This window comes from Saimiri boliviensis, chromosome 11 (assembly GCF_048565385.1).
Source record: "Saimiri boliviensis isolate mSaiBol1 chromosome 11, mSaiBol1.pri, whole genome shotgun sequence".
NCBI classification, from domain to species: domain Eukaryota; kingdom Metazoa; phylum Chordata; class Mammalia; order Primates; family Cebidae; genus Saimiri; species Saimiri boliviensis.
In genome coordinates, this window is record NC_133459.1 from 49,050,612 (window position 1) to 49,062,700 (window position 12,089).

The 12,089-nt window shown below is 38.4% G+C and overlaps 1 protein-coding gene across 1 annotated transcript in view; it reads right to left on the reverse strand.

The window, feature by feature from the left end:
• Nucleotides 1-12,089, reverse strand: part of FAF1 (Fas associated factor 1) — a 534,743-nt gene that overhangs the window by 225,797 nt on the left and 296,857 nt on the right. Inside the window, exon 8 of the mRNA XM_003921572.4 lies at nucleotides 6,812-6,898. Within this exon, the coding sequence (XP_003921621.1) occupies nucleotides 6,812-6,898 (87 nt within the window). The remainder of the gene's footprint in view (nucleotides 1-6,811; nucleotides 6,899-12,089) is intronic.

Sequence of the window (12,089 nt, forward strand, 5' to 3'; positions counted from 1 at the left end):
GGTGTAATATTCAACCACTCATTTAACAAATATTTATCAAGCATTTACTCAGAGCCTGTATGGGAAAACAAACCTGGAAGAGAAGTTTCAGACTAAACAATGAAGGGTTTTGAATGCCAGCATGAAAACCTGTACATAGGCTGGGAGTGGTGGCTCACGCCTCTAATTCAAGCACTTTGGAGGCCAAGGCGGGCAGATCACCTGAGGTTGGGAGTTCAAGACCAGCCTGACCAACATGGAGAAACCCGTCCGTCACCCCATCTCTCCTTTAAAAAAAAAAAAAACTGTACACAATCCAGTCATTGAAAATAAGTAAGTAAGGCTGAATGTGATTCATGTTGTACTTTGGAAATATTAACTTTGCAGCAGTGAACAGAATAACCATAACAGAGGCTTGAAAGTTTACTTAGTAACTACAGTGTGGTTAAGTACGTGGTAACTATAAGAATCCGTATTTTGTGAAGAGTAGATCCTGTAAAGTGGGAGCTTGGGTCCAGTATCAGGAGAATGTCCACAATTTGACAGCTGCTAAACACAAGCCTTCAGGGAGAAATCATAGAAGAATATGAGTTCCATCCCAAGGATCAAAACAGATGACATTTTCTCATTCAGATTCATTTCTATTTAAAAGTGGGGTGGGGAGAGAGCACAATTTAAAAAAAAAGTATTAAAACTGAAAGAGTTGACTGGACGCAGTGGTTTATGCTTGTAATTCCAGCACTTTGGGAGGCCTAGGCGGATGAATCACTTGAGGCCAGGAGTTCCAGAGCAGCTTGACCAACATGGCAAAACCCTGTCTCTACTAAAAATACAAAAATTAAAAGACAGGCACAGTGGCACACACCTGTAATCCCAGCACTTTGGGAAGCCGAGGCAGACGGATCACAAGGTCAAGAGATCGAGACCATCCTGGCCAACATGGCGAAACCCCATCTCTACTAAAAAATACAAAAATTAGCTGGGCGTGGTGGCACACGCCTGTAGTACCAGCTACTCAGGAGGCTGAGGCAGGCGACTTGCTTGAACCCTGGAGGCAGAGGATGTAGTGAGCTAAGATCACGCCACTGCATTCTAGCCTGGTGATGGAGTGAGACTCCATCTCAAAAAATATACAAAAATTAGCCGGACATGGTGTTACACGCCTATAATCCCAGCTACTCAGGAGGCTGAGGCATAAGAATCACTTGAACCTGGGAGGCGGAGGTTGTAGTCAGCTGAGATCTTGCCACTGCACTCCAGCCTGGGTGACAGAGTGAGACTCTGTCTCAATAAATAAAATAAAATAAAAATCAGAGGCAGGGTATGGTGGCTCACACTTGTAATCCCAGCACTTTGGGAGGCCGAGGAGGGTGGGTCACGAGATCAAGAGATCAAGACCATGCTGGCCAACATGGTAAAACCTTATCTCTACTAAAAATATAAAAATTAGCTGGGCATGGTGGCATGCGCCTGTAGTCCCAGCTACTTGGGAGGCTGAGACAGGAGAATTGCTTGAACCTGGGAGGTGGAGGTTGTAGTGAGCTGAGATCGTGCCACTGCACTCCAGCCTGGCAACAGGGTGAGACTCCATCTCAATAAACAAATAAATAAATAAATAAATAAAATAAAAATAAAAAACAGCGTGGTGCGGTGACTCTCGCCTGTAGTCCCAGCACTTTGGGAGGTTGAGGTGGGCAGATCACAAGGTCAGGAGTTTGAAACCAGCCTATGGCGAAACTGTCTCTACTAAAATACAAAAATTAGCCAGGTGTGGTAGCACGCACCTGTAGTTTCAGCTACTTGGGAGTCTGAAGCAGAATTGCTTGAACTGGGAGGTGGAGGTTGCAGTGAGCCGAGATCCCGCCACTGCACTCAAGCCTGGGTGACTGAGCAAGACTCTGTCTCAAAATAAATAAATAAATAAATAAATAAATAAATAAATAAATAAATAAAACCAAAAAACTGAAAGAGTTTTAATTGTATAAGCATTATTAAATCCTGGAATTTAAAAAGAACTACATGTATTCATATTGTCTGCATTATAATAAGGTGTCTAAACATAATTCACAGTGTTAAAATTATTTCTACTCTCTAGAAACCAAGAGCTTCCTTGTTAAAGTGTAAAATGAGATTTTGCCTACTTGTAACTCCTTGTTTTTCACAGCTGAATTGTCACAGCATGAAAATATTTTCCTACTGGTGAAGCTTTAGATACCTATTTCCCTGATGAAAAGAGTACAAAAGGAACTGAGTTACTGACAGTTCATACAGTATCCCATACCCTATTAGCATACAACTACAAGCAAAGAAAATATGTTAACTCTGAAGGGAGATGGGCGACAATGTTGTAAATGATCGTTGACTTCACTGAGTAGCCTGAAAATGTCCAAGACTGAAGTCTATTAGGTTCATAAGAGACTCAAGATTATAAAAGAATTTGATTACAAGAGGTCTATTTCTTTGTCCTGTTGGGTAAGTCAAAGGTTAATGAGAAGTGTACTGAACAAAACACCTCTTGTGCTATTTCAAAGTATTTGTCATGCAAGATAAAATGTAAGTGGGAAAGTATTTTAATCTAGTTCATTAACTTCTTTTTTTAAAAAAATAGCTTTACTGAGGGATAATTTACATGCCATAAAATTCACTCATTTTAAATGTTCAATTATTTTTTAAAAAATTTAGACATGTACAACCTTTACCATCATCTAATTTTTAGAACATTTTCATCACCCCAAATCCATTAACTTCTTGATCTATGATATTTTCATAAATTCATAGAACCCAATGATATCTAAAGCTACTATATAGTCAAAACCACACAAATTTCAGCAACTGAGCAGTAAAAGTACAAAATGACCTCACTTTTAATGACCTTTATAACCAATCCTCTACTCTGGCACTAGGAAGCAAATGTTCAGGTGCTTTCTCTGAAAGTTAAACCATTCTAAGTATTAAGTTATGGCACATTGTCTTGGAAAGAAATTAATTATATTTTTGTTGGTAACACATTTCAGGCTGTTTACACAGCTGACATTTCTCAGCTGTACCCAATTCATGCCCTAAGCTGTGAAGACTATTTTGTTTTGTAGCAGATGCCTCCACTTGAATGATTTCAGTAAGAATAAAAAACACCACTGCCTGCAACAAATATACACTACAAGTACCAGCTTTAAGAGTTTTTATACTCATAATGAAAGAAAGGTTTTATGACATATTATTTGGCCAGGATCTCCTCAGAATACTTGTTATAAGCCATTTTTGGCTAAATTGAAGCACTGGATCTAGTGAATCTGCCGTGGCATCAGTTAAAAGCAGCCTGGCCCTAAACATCTTTGTTGTATCAAATCATGCAAGCTCAAGGCAACATCCTGCCAATGCAGCAACATTTGCTCTGGGGAGGTGTAGGCAGGCACCACTTCACAGGTTCTGGGACAAGGTGCAAATGGGAATAATGAGGCTAAAAGAATCAAGCCTCCTAATGGGGATTCCCTCTTGTGTTTGCTGTGACTTAAGAGCACCAAGCAGCATTACAGTCTTGGAAACAAACAGTTTTAGATGCTTTCCATATTTTCCTATAGTAATTAAACTGCACGACAACTCTTTGGCAAAAAATTAAATATTATAAAAACGATTAAAATATAAGTCTCATAAAAGACCATGCCAACTCAATTCAATGAATAGCACCTAAAATATACAAGGCACTATTTACAGACAGAAGATCATATTTCACTGACTTTGCCTATCACTCTTGGAACTTGTACCTGATAAGCCAATTTCAGTCTGGTTTCTACAAGGGTGGGGTGCAAAAGCAGCTGGCTTTTCCAACCCTGTGAAGCCCCACATTTCTGGAGTTTCTCTATTATGTCCCTGCTCTTAAACAAGACAATTATTTTTGCTTTAAGCTTTTTATTATGAAAATTTTCAAACATATACAAAAGTTGAGAGAATAGTATAATAAACCCAATATACACATCACCCAGATTCAACAATGATTGATAGATGCCTAATCTAAATTAGCTCTAGCCTCACTCAATCTGCCACACACAGGTTATTCTGAAGCAAATCTCAGACACCACTTCATTTAAACCAGCCAATTCTTGCCTGTAATTGTAATCTGTAATTATAACTTTTTTGAGTTGCCTTAATTACAATATTGATTCTCATTTATTGAGTGTCTACTATGAGCCAGGTATTATACTTATATTATCACTTATCTTCATAATAGTTCTGCAAATTAGTGAGAAAATTAAAGCTCAGAGAATTTAATGACATGCTCAGGTCTTAATTATTTTCTTCTATTAATATTGTTTTTTCCGTAACAAGTTCTTAGACAATACTAAGATTTCTGTTTTCTACACAGCTCCTCAGGTAAACAGTAGACCATCATTTATGAACATTACTCTTTCATTTTTGTAAAAATAAATGTAGCACATTTTTAATCAAATTTCTCACCCAAGCAAGAAAAACAAAAACCAGAAAAGCAAGAACACATCCCTATCCTTAGCCATAGATGACCAGCTGATAATTCTAATCATATGCTATAATATCAATGTTAAAATCAGTTTTTCAGAAACAAATTTAAGTACCTAAACCTAAAGATTTTTTTTCCCTGTAAATGTTTATTAGAAATAAAGGTTTTGTTTGTTTGTTTGTTTTTAAGGTGGAGTTTCACTCTTGTTTCCCAGGCTGGAGTGCAATGGCAAGATCTCGGCTCACTGCAACCTTCCCTTCCCAGGTTCAAGCAATTCTCCTGCCTTAGCCCCCCAAGTATCTGGGATTACACACATGTGCCACCATGATCAGCTAATTTTGTATTTTTAGTAAAGACAGGGTTTCACCATGTTAGCCAGGCTGGTTTTAAAATCCTGACCTCGGCCAGCCACAGTGGCTCATGCCTGCAATCTAGCACTTTGGGAGGCCAAGGAGGCAGGATCACCTAAGGTCAGGAGTTAAAGGCCAGACTGGTCAACGTGGTGAAACCTCGTTTCTACTAAAAATACAAAAATTAGCCCAGCGTGGAGGCAGGCACCTATAATTCCATCTACTGGGGAGGCTTAGGCAGGAGAATTGCTTGAACCCGGGAGGCGGAGGCTGCAGTGAGCTAAGAGTGCATTATCGTACTCCAGCCTGGGTGACAGAGCAAGATTCCATCTCATAAACAAACAAACAAACAAACACTCACTCCTGACCTCAGGTGATCCACCCACCCTGGCCGCCCAAAGTGTTGGGATTACAGGCGTGAGCCACCACACCTGGCCATAAATAAAAGTTTTTCTGTTTTCTGACTATTAAAGTTTCTGATTTTTAAAGTTTCATAATCCACAAAGCATCTTCCAAAGGCAGAGTAACATCTACATAAGCAAATCGTCTTAAAACATTTCTGTCTTCCACAGAGAATTCCTTTGCATTAAAATATATATTGATGGTGCTGGGGAGGTGTGAACTGTACTTATTATCCAGACAGAAACATTAGAAAATATGAAAATGTAATTCAATTCTTAGGAATAATTATCATTATTGATCATTACAAGATGTTTACAAAGTCCCAATTTCTTCTCAGCCGTATTTATTTTTAAAATTAGATGTAACTTGAGAATTCCTGAAACATTCTCATCTTTAACTTTTTAAAAAAAATAAGTATCTGATTAAACAAGCAAGTTTATGAGGAAAAGTGGTCAAAACTTAATTTCAGCAGGCCTCCTTATATGATGAAATTTACTCTCATAGAAAATAGCAAGGAATAGAAATTGCAGAGATAAAGTCTTCAAAGTTTACAATAGGAAAATCATAATAAAAATATAATAATGGTAAAAATGACAGGTTATTTTCTTCCAGCTTTTTACGATGGTGAAATTTATGGGTATGTGTGAGATTAAAGTGCTATTAATATGAATGATAAAAATTAACTCTTAAAGTATCAGCCTACTATGAAAAAGGTAGTTTTAAAATTAAATAGAATGATTAGCTTGATTTTAAAATATCTGTAATTTAGGAAACAAAATGTTTTTGCCTTGAACATTTCATTAGGAGTATCTGAATATATTCTCATCAAGAAAAAAATAAATCAAGCCACCTCAAATTCTTGCACTGATACTGTAACTTTACCAACAGAATGTTGGTCTACCTGGCTTGTGATTTTGTTCTAAAAGTGAACTCAAATTATTACAACTTCTCTTACTTTCACATTGTTTGGTTTAGACCAGGCGTCCCCAAACTACAGCCCGCAGGCCGCATGCGGCCCCCTGAGGCCATTTATCCGGCCCCCCGCCGCACTTCAGGAAGGGGCACCTCTTTCATTGGTGGTCAGTGAGAGGAGTACAGTATGTGGCGGCCCTCCAATGGTCTGAGGGACAGTGAACTGGCCCCCTGTGTAAAAAATTTGGGGATGCCTGGTTTAGATAATTCTTTCTGGTTTTTTTTCTTTTTTTGAGATGGAGTTTTGCTCTTGTTGCCAAGGCTGGAGTGCAATGGCACAATCTTGGCTCTCCGAAACCTCTGCCTCCCAGGTTCAAGCGATTCTCCTGCCTCAGCCACCTGAGTAGGTGGGATAACAGTCACCCACCACCATATCCAGCTAATTTTTGTGTTTTTAGGAGAAATGGGGTTTCACCATGTTGGCCAGGCTATTCTCAAACTCCTGACCTCAAGTGATCCACCTGCCTCAGCCTCCCAAAGTGCTAGGATTAGAGGTGTGAGCCACCAAGCCCAGCTAGATAATTCTTTCAATGGAACACTCAAAAGTATTTGATTGTGCTTATTATCAAAGCCAATTAGACTGAAAGTGGCAAAAGTGAGAGGAGAATGTAAAACTCAGAATTCAACTGTCACTTACTGAATCGTCTGTAGCAGAAGTTGGCCAGCCCTCCCATAGCTGATGGCGAACAGGGATACTTGTAAGGTCATATACATTTCTCTTTACCTATGAAAAGAAAGAGACAGCACAATTAAAATTGAATTTTCACATAACTTATAGTTTCCAGTCAATTTATGAGACATACAGTGTATGTCCTGTCTCCTTCTAGGTTCGAAACAAGAATTTGAAACAATAAAAACCTAAGTCAAAAAATTTTTCTTAAAAAGAACAAAACCAAATTTAAAAGCAGATTCTCAATGAAGACTACATAAAATAATAATTCAAGAAATATCCCTCCTCTCTTGTTTTCAACTCCCGGCTGACTTCATTTCTTTTTAGTCAAGGATATACACCCAAAGGATTATAAATCGTTTTATTATAAAAACACATGCATGTGTATGTTTGTTGCGGCACTGTTCGCAATAGCAAAGACCTGGAACCAACCCAAATGTCCATCAATGATAGACTGGATAAGGAAAATGTGGCACATATATACCATGGAATACTATGCAGCCATAAAAAGGATGAGTTCATGTCCTTTGAAGGGATATGGATGAATCTGGAAACGATCATTCTCAGCAAACTGACACAAGAACAGAAAACCAAACACCGCATGTTCTCACTCATAGGAGGGTGTTGAACAATGAGAACATGTGGGCACAGGGAAGGGAACATCACAAACTGAGGTCTGTTGGGGGTTAGGGAGCTAGGGGAGGGACAGCAGGGTGTGAGGAGGTTGGGGAGGAATAACATTGGGAGAAATGTCTGATGTAGGTGACAGTGAAATGGAAGCAGCAAATCACGGTGGCATGTGTGTACCTATGCAACACTCCTGCAAGATCTGCACATGTACCCCAGAACTTAAAGTACAATTAAAAAAAAGGGAGAAAGAAATAAAGAAAGAAACTTCAGGCACACAGTTATTAAGGGCAAAGTGCAGTTATAAATTTTTACAATTGATTTAATCATTGAAATGTACAATGATTCAAAACCAAAAACAAAACCTAAAGTTGCCTTTATGTTTTGATGTAAGTTTCAAAGATACAGAAACTTATTAATAAAGTAGCATAGGAAAATTATTTGCATCTGGGAGGCGGAGGTTGCAGTGAGCCAAGATCATGCCACTGCACTCCAGCCTGGGCAACAGAGTGAGACTCTGTGTCCCCACCACTGACCAAAAAAAAAAAAAAAAACAAGTAAAAAAAAGCACAAAGCGTTTTTTTCTTTTTTTGGAAATAAATCTAAATTAAAAACTAATTGAATATTTACTAACATCAGAGCTATAGGCGCTTCCTGAAAAGAAAATACAAAAAATTTGGTAAAGACGAGAAACTATTTTTCCAACATGTAACATTATACCTTTTACTTTCAAAGTAAAGGAGGTAAATTTATCAGAATAAAGTGGTGGAAAATCAAACTCTATGTTAGCCAGCAATTAAGAAGTGTTGGCTAGGCGAGGTGACTCACACCTGTAATCCTAGCTCTTAGGGAGGCTGACATGGGTGGATCACTTGAGGTCAGGCGTTCAAGACCAGGCTAGCCAACATGGTGAAAAAAACAAAAATTAGCCAGGTGTGGTGGCTCACGCTTGTAATCCCAGCTACTTGGGAGACTGAGGCAGAAGAATGCCTTGAACCAGGGAGGCGGAGTTTGTGGTAAGCTGAGATCATGCCCCTGGACTCCAGCCTGGGCAAAAGAGCAAGACTGTGTCTCAAAAATAAATAACATAAAATAACGTAAGTGTTACTGGGCATGGTAACTCAAGCCTGTAATCCCAGCACTTTAGGAAGTCAAGTTATAAGGATCACTTGAGCTCAGGAGTTCAAGATGAGCCTGGGCAACATAGTGAGACCCCATCTCCACCAAAAAATAACAAGTTAGCTAGGCATGGTGGCTCATGCTTGTAGTCCCCACTACACAGGAAGCTGAGGTAGGATGATTGCTTGAGTCCAGGAGGTTGAAGATACAGTGAGTCATGATCACTCCACTGCATTCCCACCTAGCAAACAGAACAAGACCCTGTCCCCCCGCCAAAAAAAACTCTCTTAATTTTTTATTTTAATTTTTATTCACAAATAAAGAATCATAACAGAGTGGAGAGATTATCCATTTTAACCAATGCTTCAAGTTAATTATGGCATTATTATCCTACTGTATCAAATGAAGCTAGGGTTGAAATGTTTCCTATCATATGCATTATGTTAAGACTTGAGGCCAGGCATGGTGGCTCACACCTGTAATCCCAACCCTTTGGGAGGCCAAGCTGGGAAGATTGCTTGAGCCTAACAGATTGAAACAGCAGTGAGCCGTGACTGTGCCACTGGACCCTGGATAACACAGTGAGACCCTGTCTCAAAAAACAAAACCTGAAGACTTCAATAGGGTTCTTCATACTTCAATAAGCATCATGATTTATGTTTTAAAAATGGAGTAGCCTGAAGTATCATGTTATCATGTTGTCCAGTTACAGCATTTGGCTTTCACATTACCCTTTCCTTTTTTCTTTTCTTTTCTTTTTTTTTTTTGAGACAGAGTTTTACTCTTGTTACCTAGGCTGGAGTGCAATGGCGCAATCTTGGCTCATTGCAACCTCCATCTCTCGGGTTCAAGGGATTCTCCTGTCTCAGCCTCCTGGGTAGCTGAGATTACAGGCATGTGTCACCACACTCTGCTAATTTTTGTATTTTTAGTAGAGACAGGGTTTCATCATATTGGTCAGACTGGTCTCGAACTCCTGACCTCAGGTGATCCACTGTCCTTGGCCTCCCAAATTGTTGGGATTATAGGCTTGAGCCACGGTGCTCAGCCCCACATTACCCTTTCTTATACATAATCACATCTAAGTAACCATTCCAGTGAAACAGAGATACAAGTACATTATGGGAAAAGAGAAACAAAAAATAAAACAAAAACGCAAATGTCACTCTATTTTTATCTCTAATTCCTACCTGTGGAAAAAAGATTTAGTAAATAAATACTGAGGAGCTTGGGCACGGCTTGATCCATATTCAATTCAAACCAACAGGTTTTCTTAGCAAATGGCTAATCTACCATGCAATATTTTGTTTGTAGTCAGTCATATCATTTGGAAATTATTTATTTATTTATTTGAGACAGAGTTTCACTCTCACTTCCCAGGCTGGAGTGCAATGGCGCAATCTCGGCTCACTGCAACCTCCACCTCCCGGGTTCAAGCAATTCTCCTGCCTGAGCCTCCGGAGTAGCTGGGATTATAGGCATGTACCACCATGCCCAGCTAATTTTTTGTATTTTTTTCAGTAGAGACAGGGTTTCTCTATGTTGGTCAGGCTGGTCTCAAACTCCCAACCTCAGGTGCTCTGCCAGCCTCAGCCTCCCGAAGTGCTGGGATTACAGGCGTGAGCCACCACACCTGGCCAGCATTTGGAAATTTTTATCAGTCATTATCAACCCAACAATTTAACCAAATGCATTTGGGTCAACCTCTAACCACTTTCACTAGTTGTTATTATTTTGTCATTTTTAAACATTAGTGTTCTTAAAGAGAAATGTATTCCACGAACCTAAAGTGTTATATTAATAAAAGAGAGAAGGATAGAAGAAGGAGTACAAGGAGTATTTAGGCTGTGAGGCAAAAAAAAGACAAAACTCTTTCTTAAAATTATTTTTGATTATGTTGTCTAGATATAACAAATCTTATCAGCTATTTTTGCAAAAAAGCAGGACAAATATTTACATCCTTTTGGAAGGTGGTAAAGCTACCCTAGCATTGTAATATACACAAATACTATGTGTATATAAACAAATAACTTTGGAGTGGGATTCTTTAAATTCCACCTTAATTCCAAAATACAACAATAAGGTATTATGAAATAAACAGTATTTTCTTCTTTCATTAACTCATCTGTAACTGCACTGAATTGAATAACATTCCTTTGCTATTCTAAGCCTGAAAACCATGTTCTGGCTATAGTGTTATGTTGGTATAAAGCACAACGCCAGACTGATGTGCTGAACAAAAGTGATCAAAGTTAGAGTAATGTTAGCCATTGCACAAGTATTTGGCTTCATTGTTCTCCCCAGAATGACATCTGTTAAGCAACTTGTCATAGAATAAGCTGGTTAACGCAGACAGAACTTTGCTGAGAGAGTCCCATATAAAGCATATTAGACTAATGTTTGATGGTTCCAATGCAAAGGCTAAATTCACAGAGTATTCTGAGTTTAAGTTAAAAGAATCTTGTGTTGAACCACAATCACTAAACAACAATTTAACTGAAAATTTGTTTTTCAAAAAATATTTTGAAAAACAAATTTGTTTTTCAAAAATAATTCCATGCATACCAATGTTGTAAGCACATATAGATGTTACCCGTATATGGATGAAGCACAAGTGATAAGATAGCAAAAGCATCAAGAGTGGGGATTTTACTAAGAGAGATTACAACTCCATTTTCTTTGTTGATGGTTATATTTAATAAAAAATTGAAATCATAATCCTGTAGGGAAGAAAAAAATCCAAAATGTACACAAAGCCAACGTAAAAATGATTCTTAAAACAGTTACTATTCAAGAAAACCTAAATGATAAAATATAGCTTTGTATAAAATTATACAGATGAATTCAAAGTCATCATAAATCAGATGATGAACATAGTTCTTTCAGAGAAGGAGGGAAGATGAAGAAATAAGAGGAAGAAAGAGGGAGGGGGAAGAAAGATGGAGAAGAGGAAGAAGGGGAAAAGGGAAAGGAAGGAGAGAGAGGCAGATAGATGGTAAAGAGACAGGGAGAAGGAGACGATAGAAAGAGTAGAGGGAAGTGAGAAAGAGAGGAGGAAGAACCCTGATTGATTGATTTGGGATTTGAAAGCACTTTCGAGAAGCAGAAACAAAACACACACAGGCTGGGTTGCACTGGCTGGCATGTCCAGCTGCCAATATTGTGCTGCTTCTGATGGATTTTCATCTTTAGAGTGTGTTAAATTCCAGTGGCACTTCATAGGGTAACATTTCCTAAGGGCCTTTTGTCTTACACATTTTTTTTTTTTATCAGCATTGGTTCAAGATCATGCTGAACCTTCATAATCTTTTCAATTCTTGTTTTACATTAAGCTAGAAATCTATGAGATTTCAGACTCCTATACTATGCAAATGTTTCAATTAGTTCTGAAGGAATTTAATAAATGTTTTGATTACCAGCTGAATATTAAAATTAAGTTACAAACTATACTGTATTTGGATCAAGAGTTCCAGATTGACAACAGATTTTCCAATTTGCA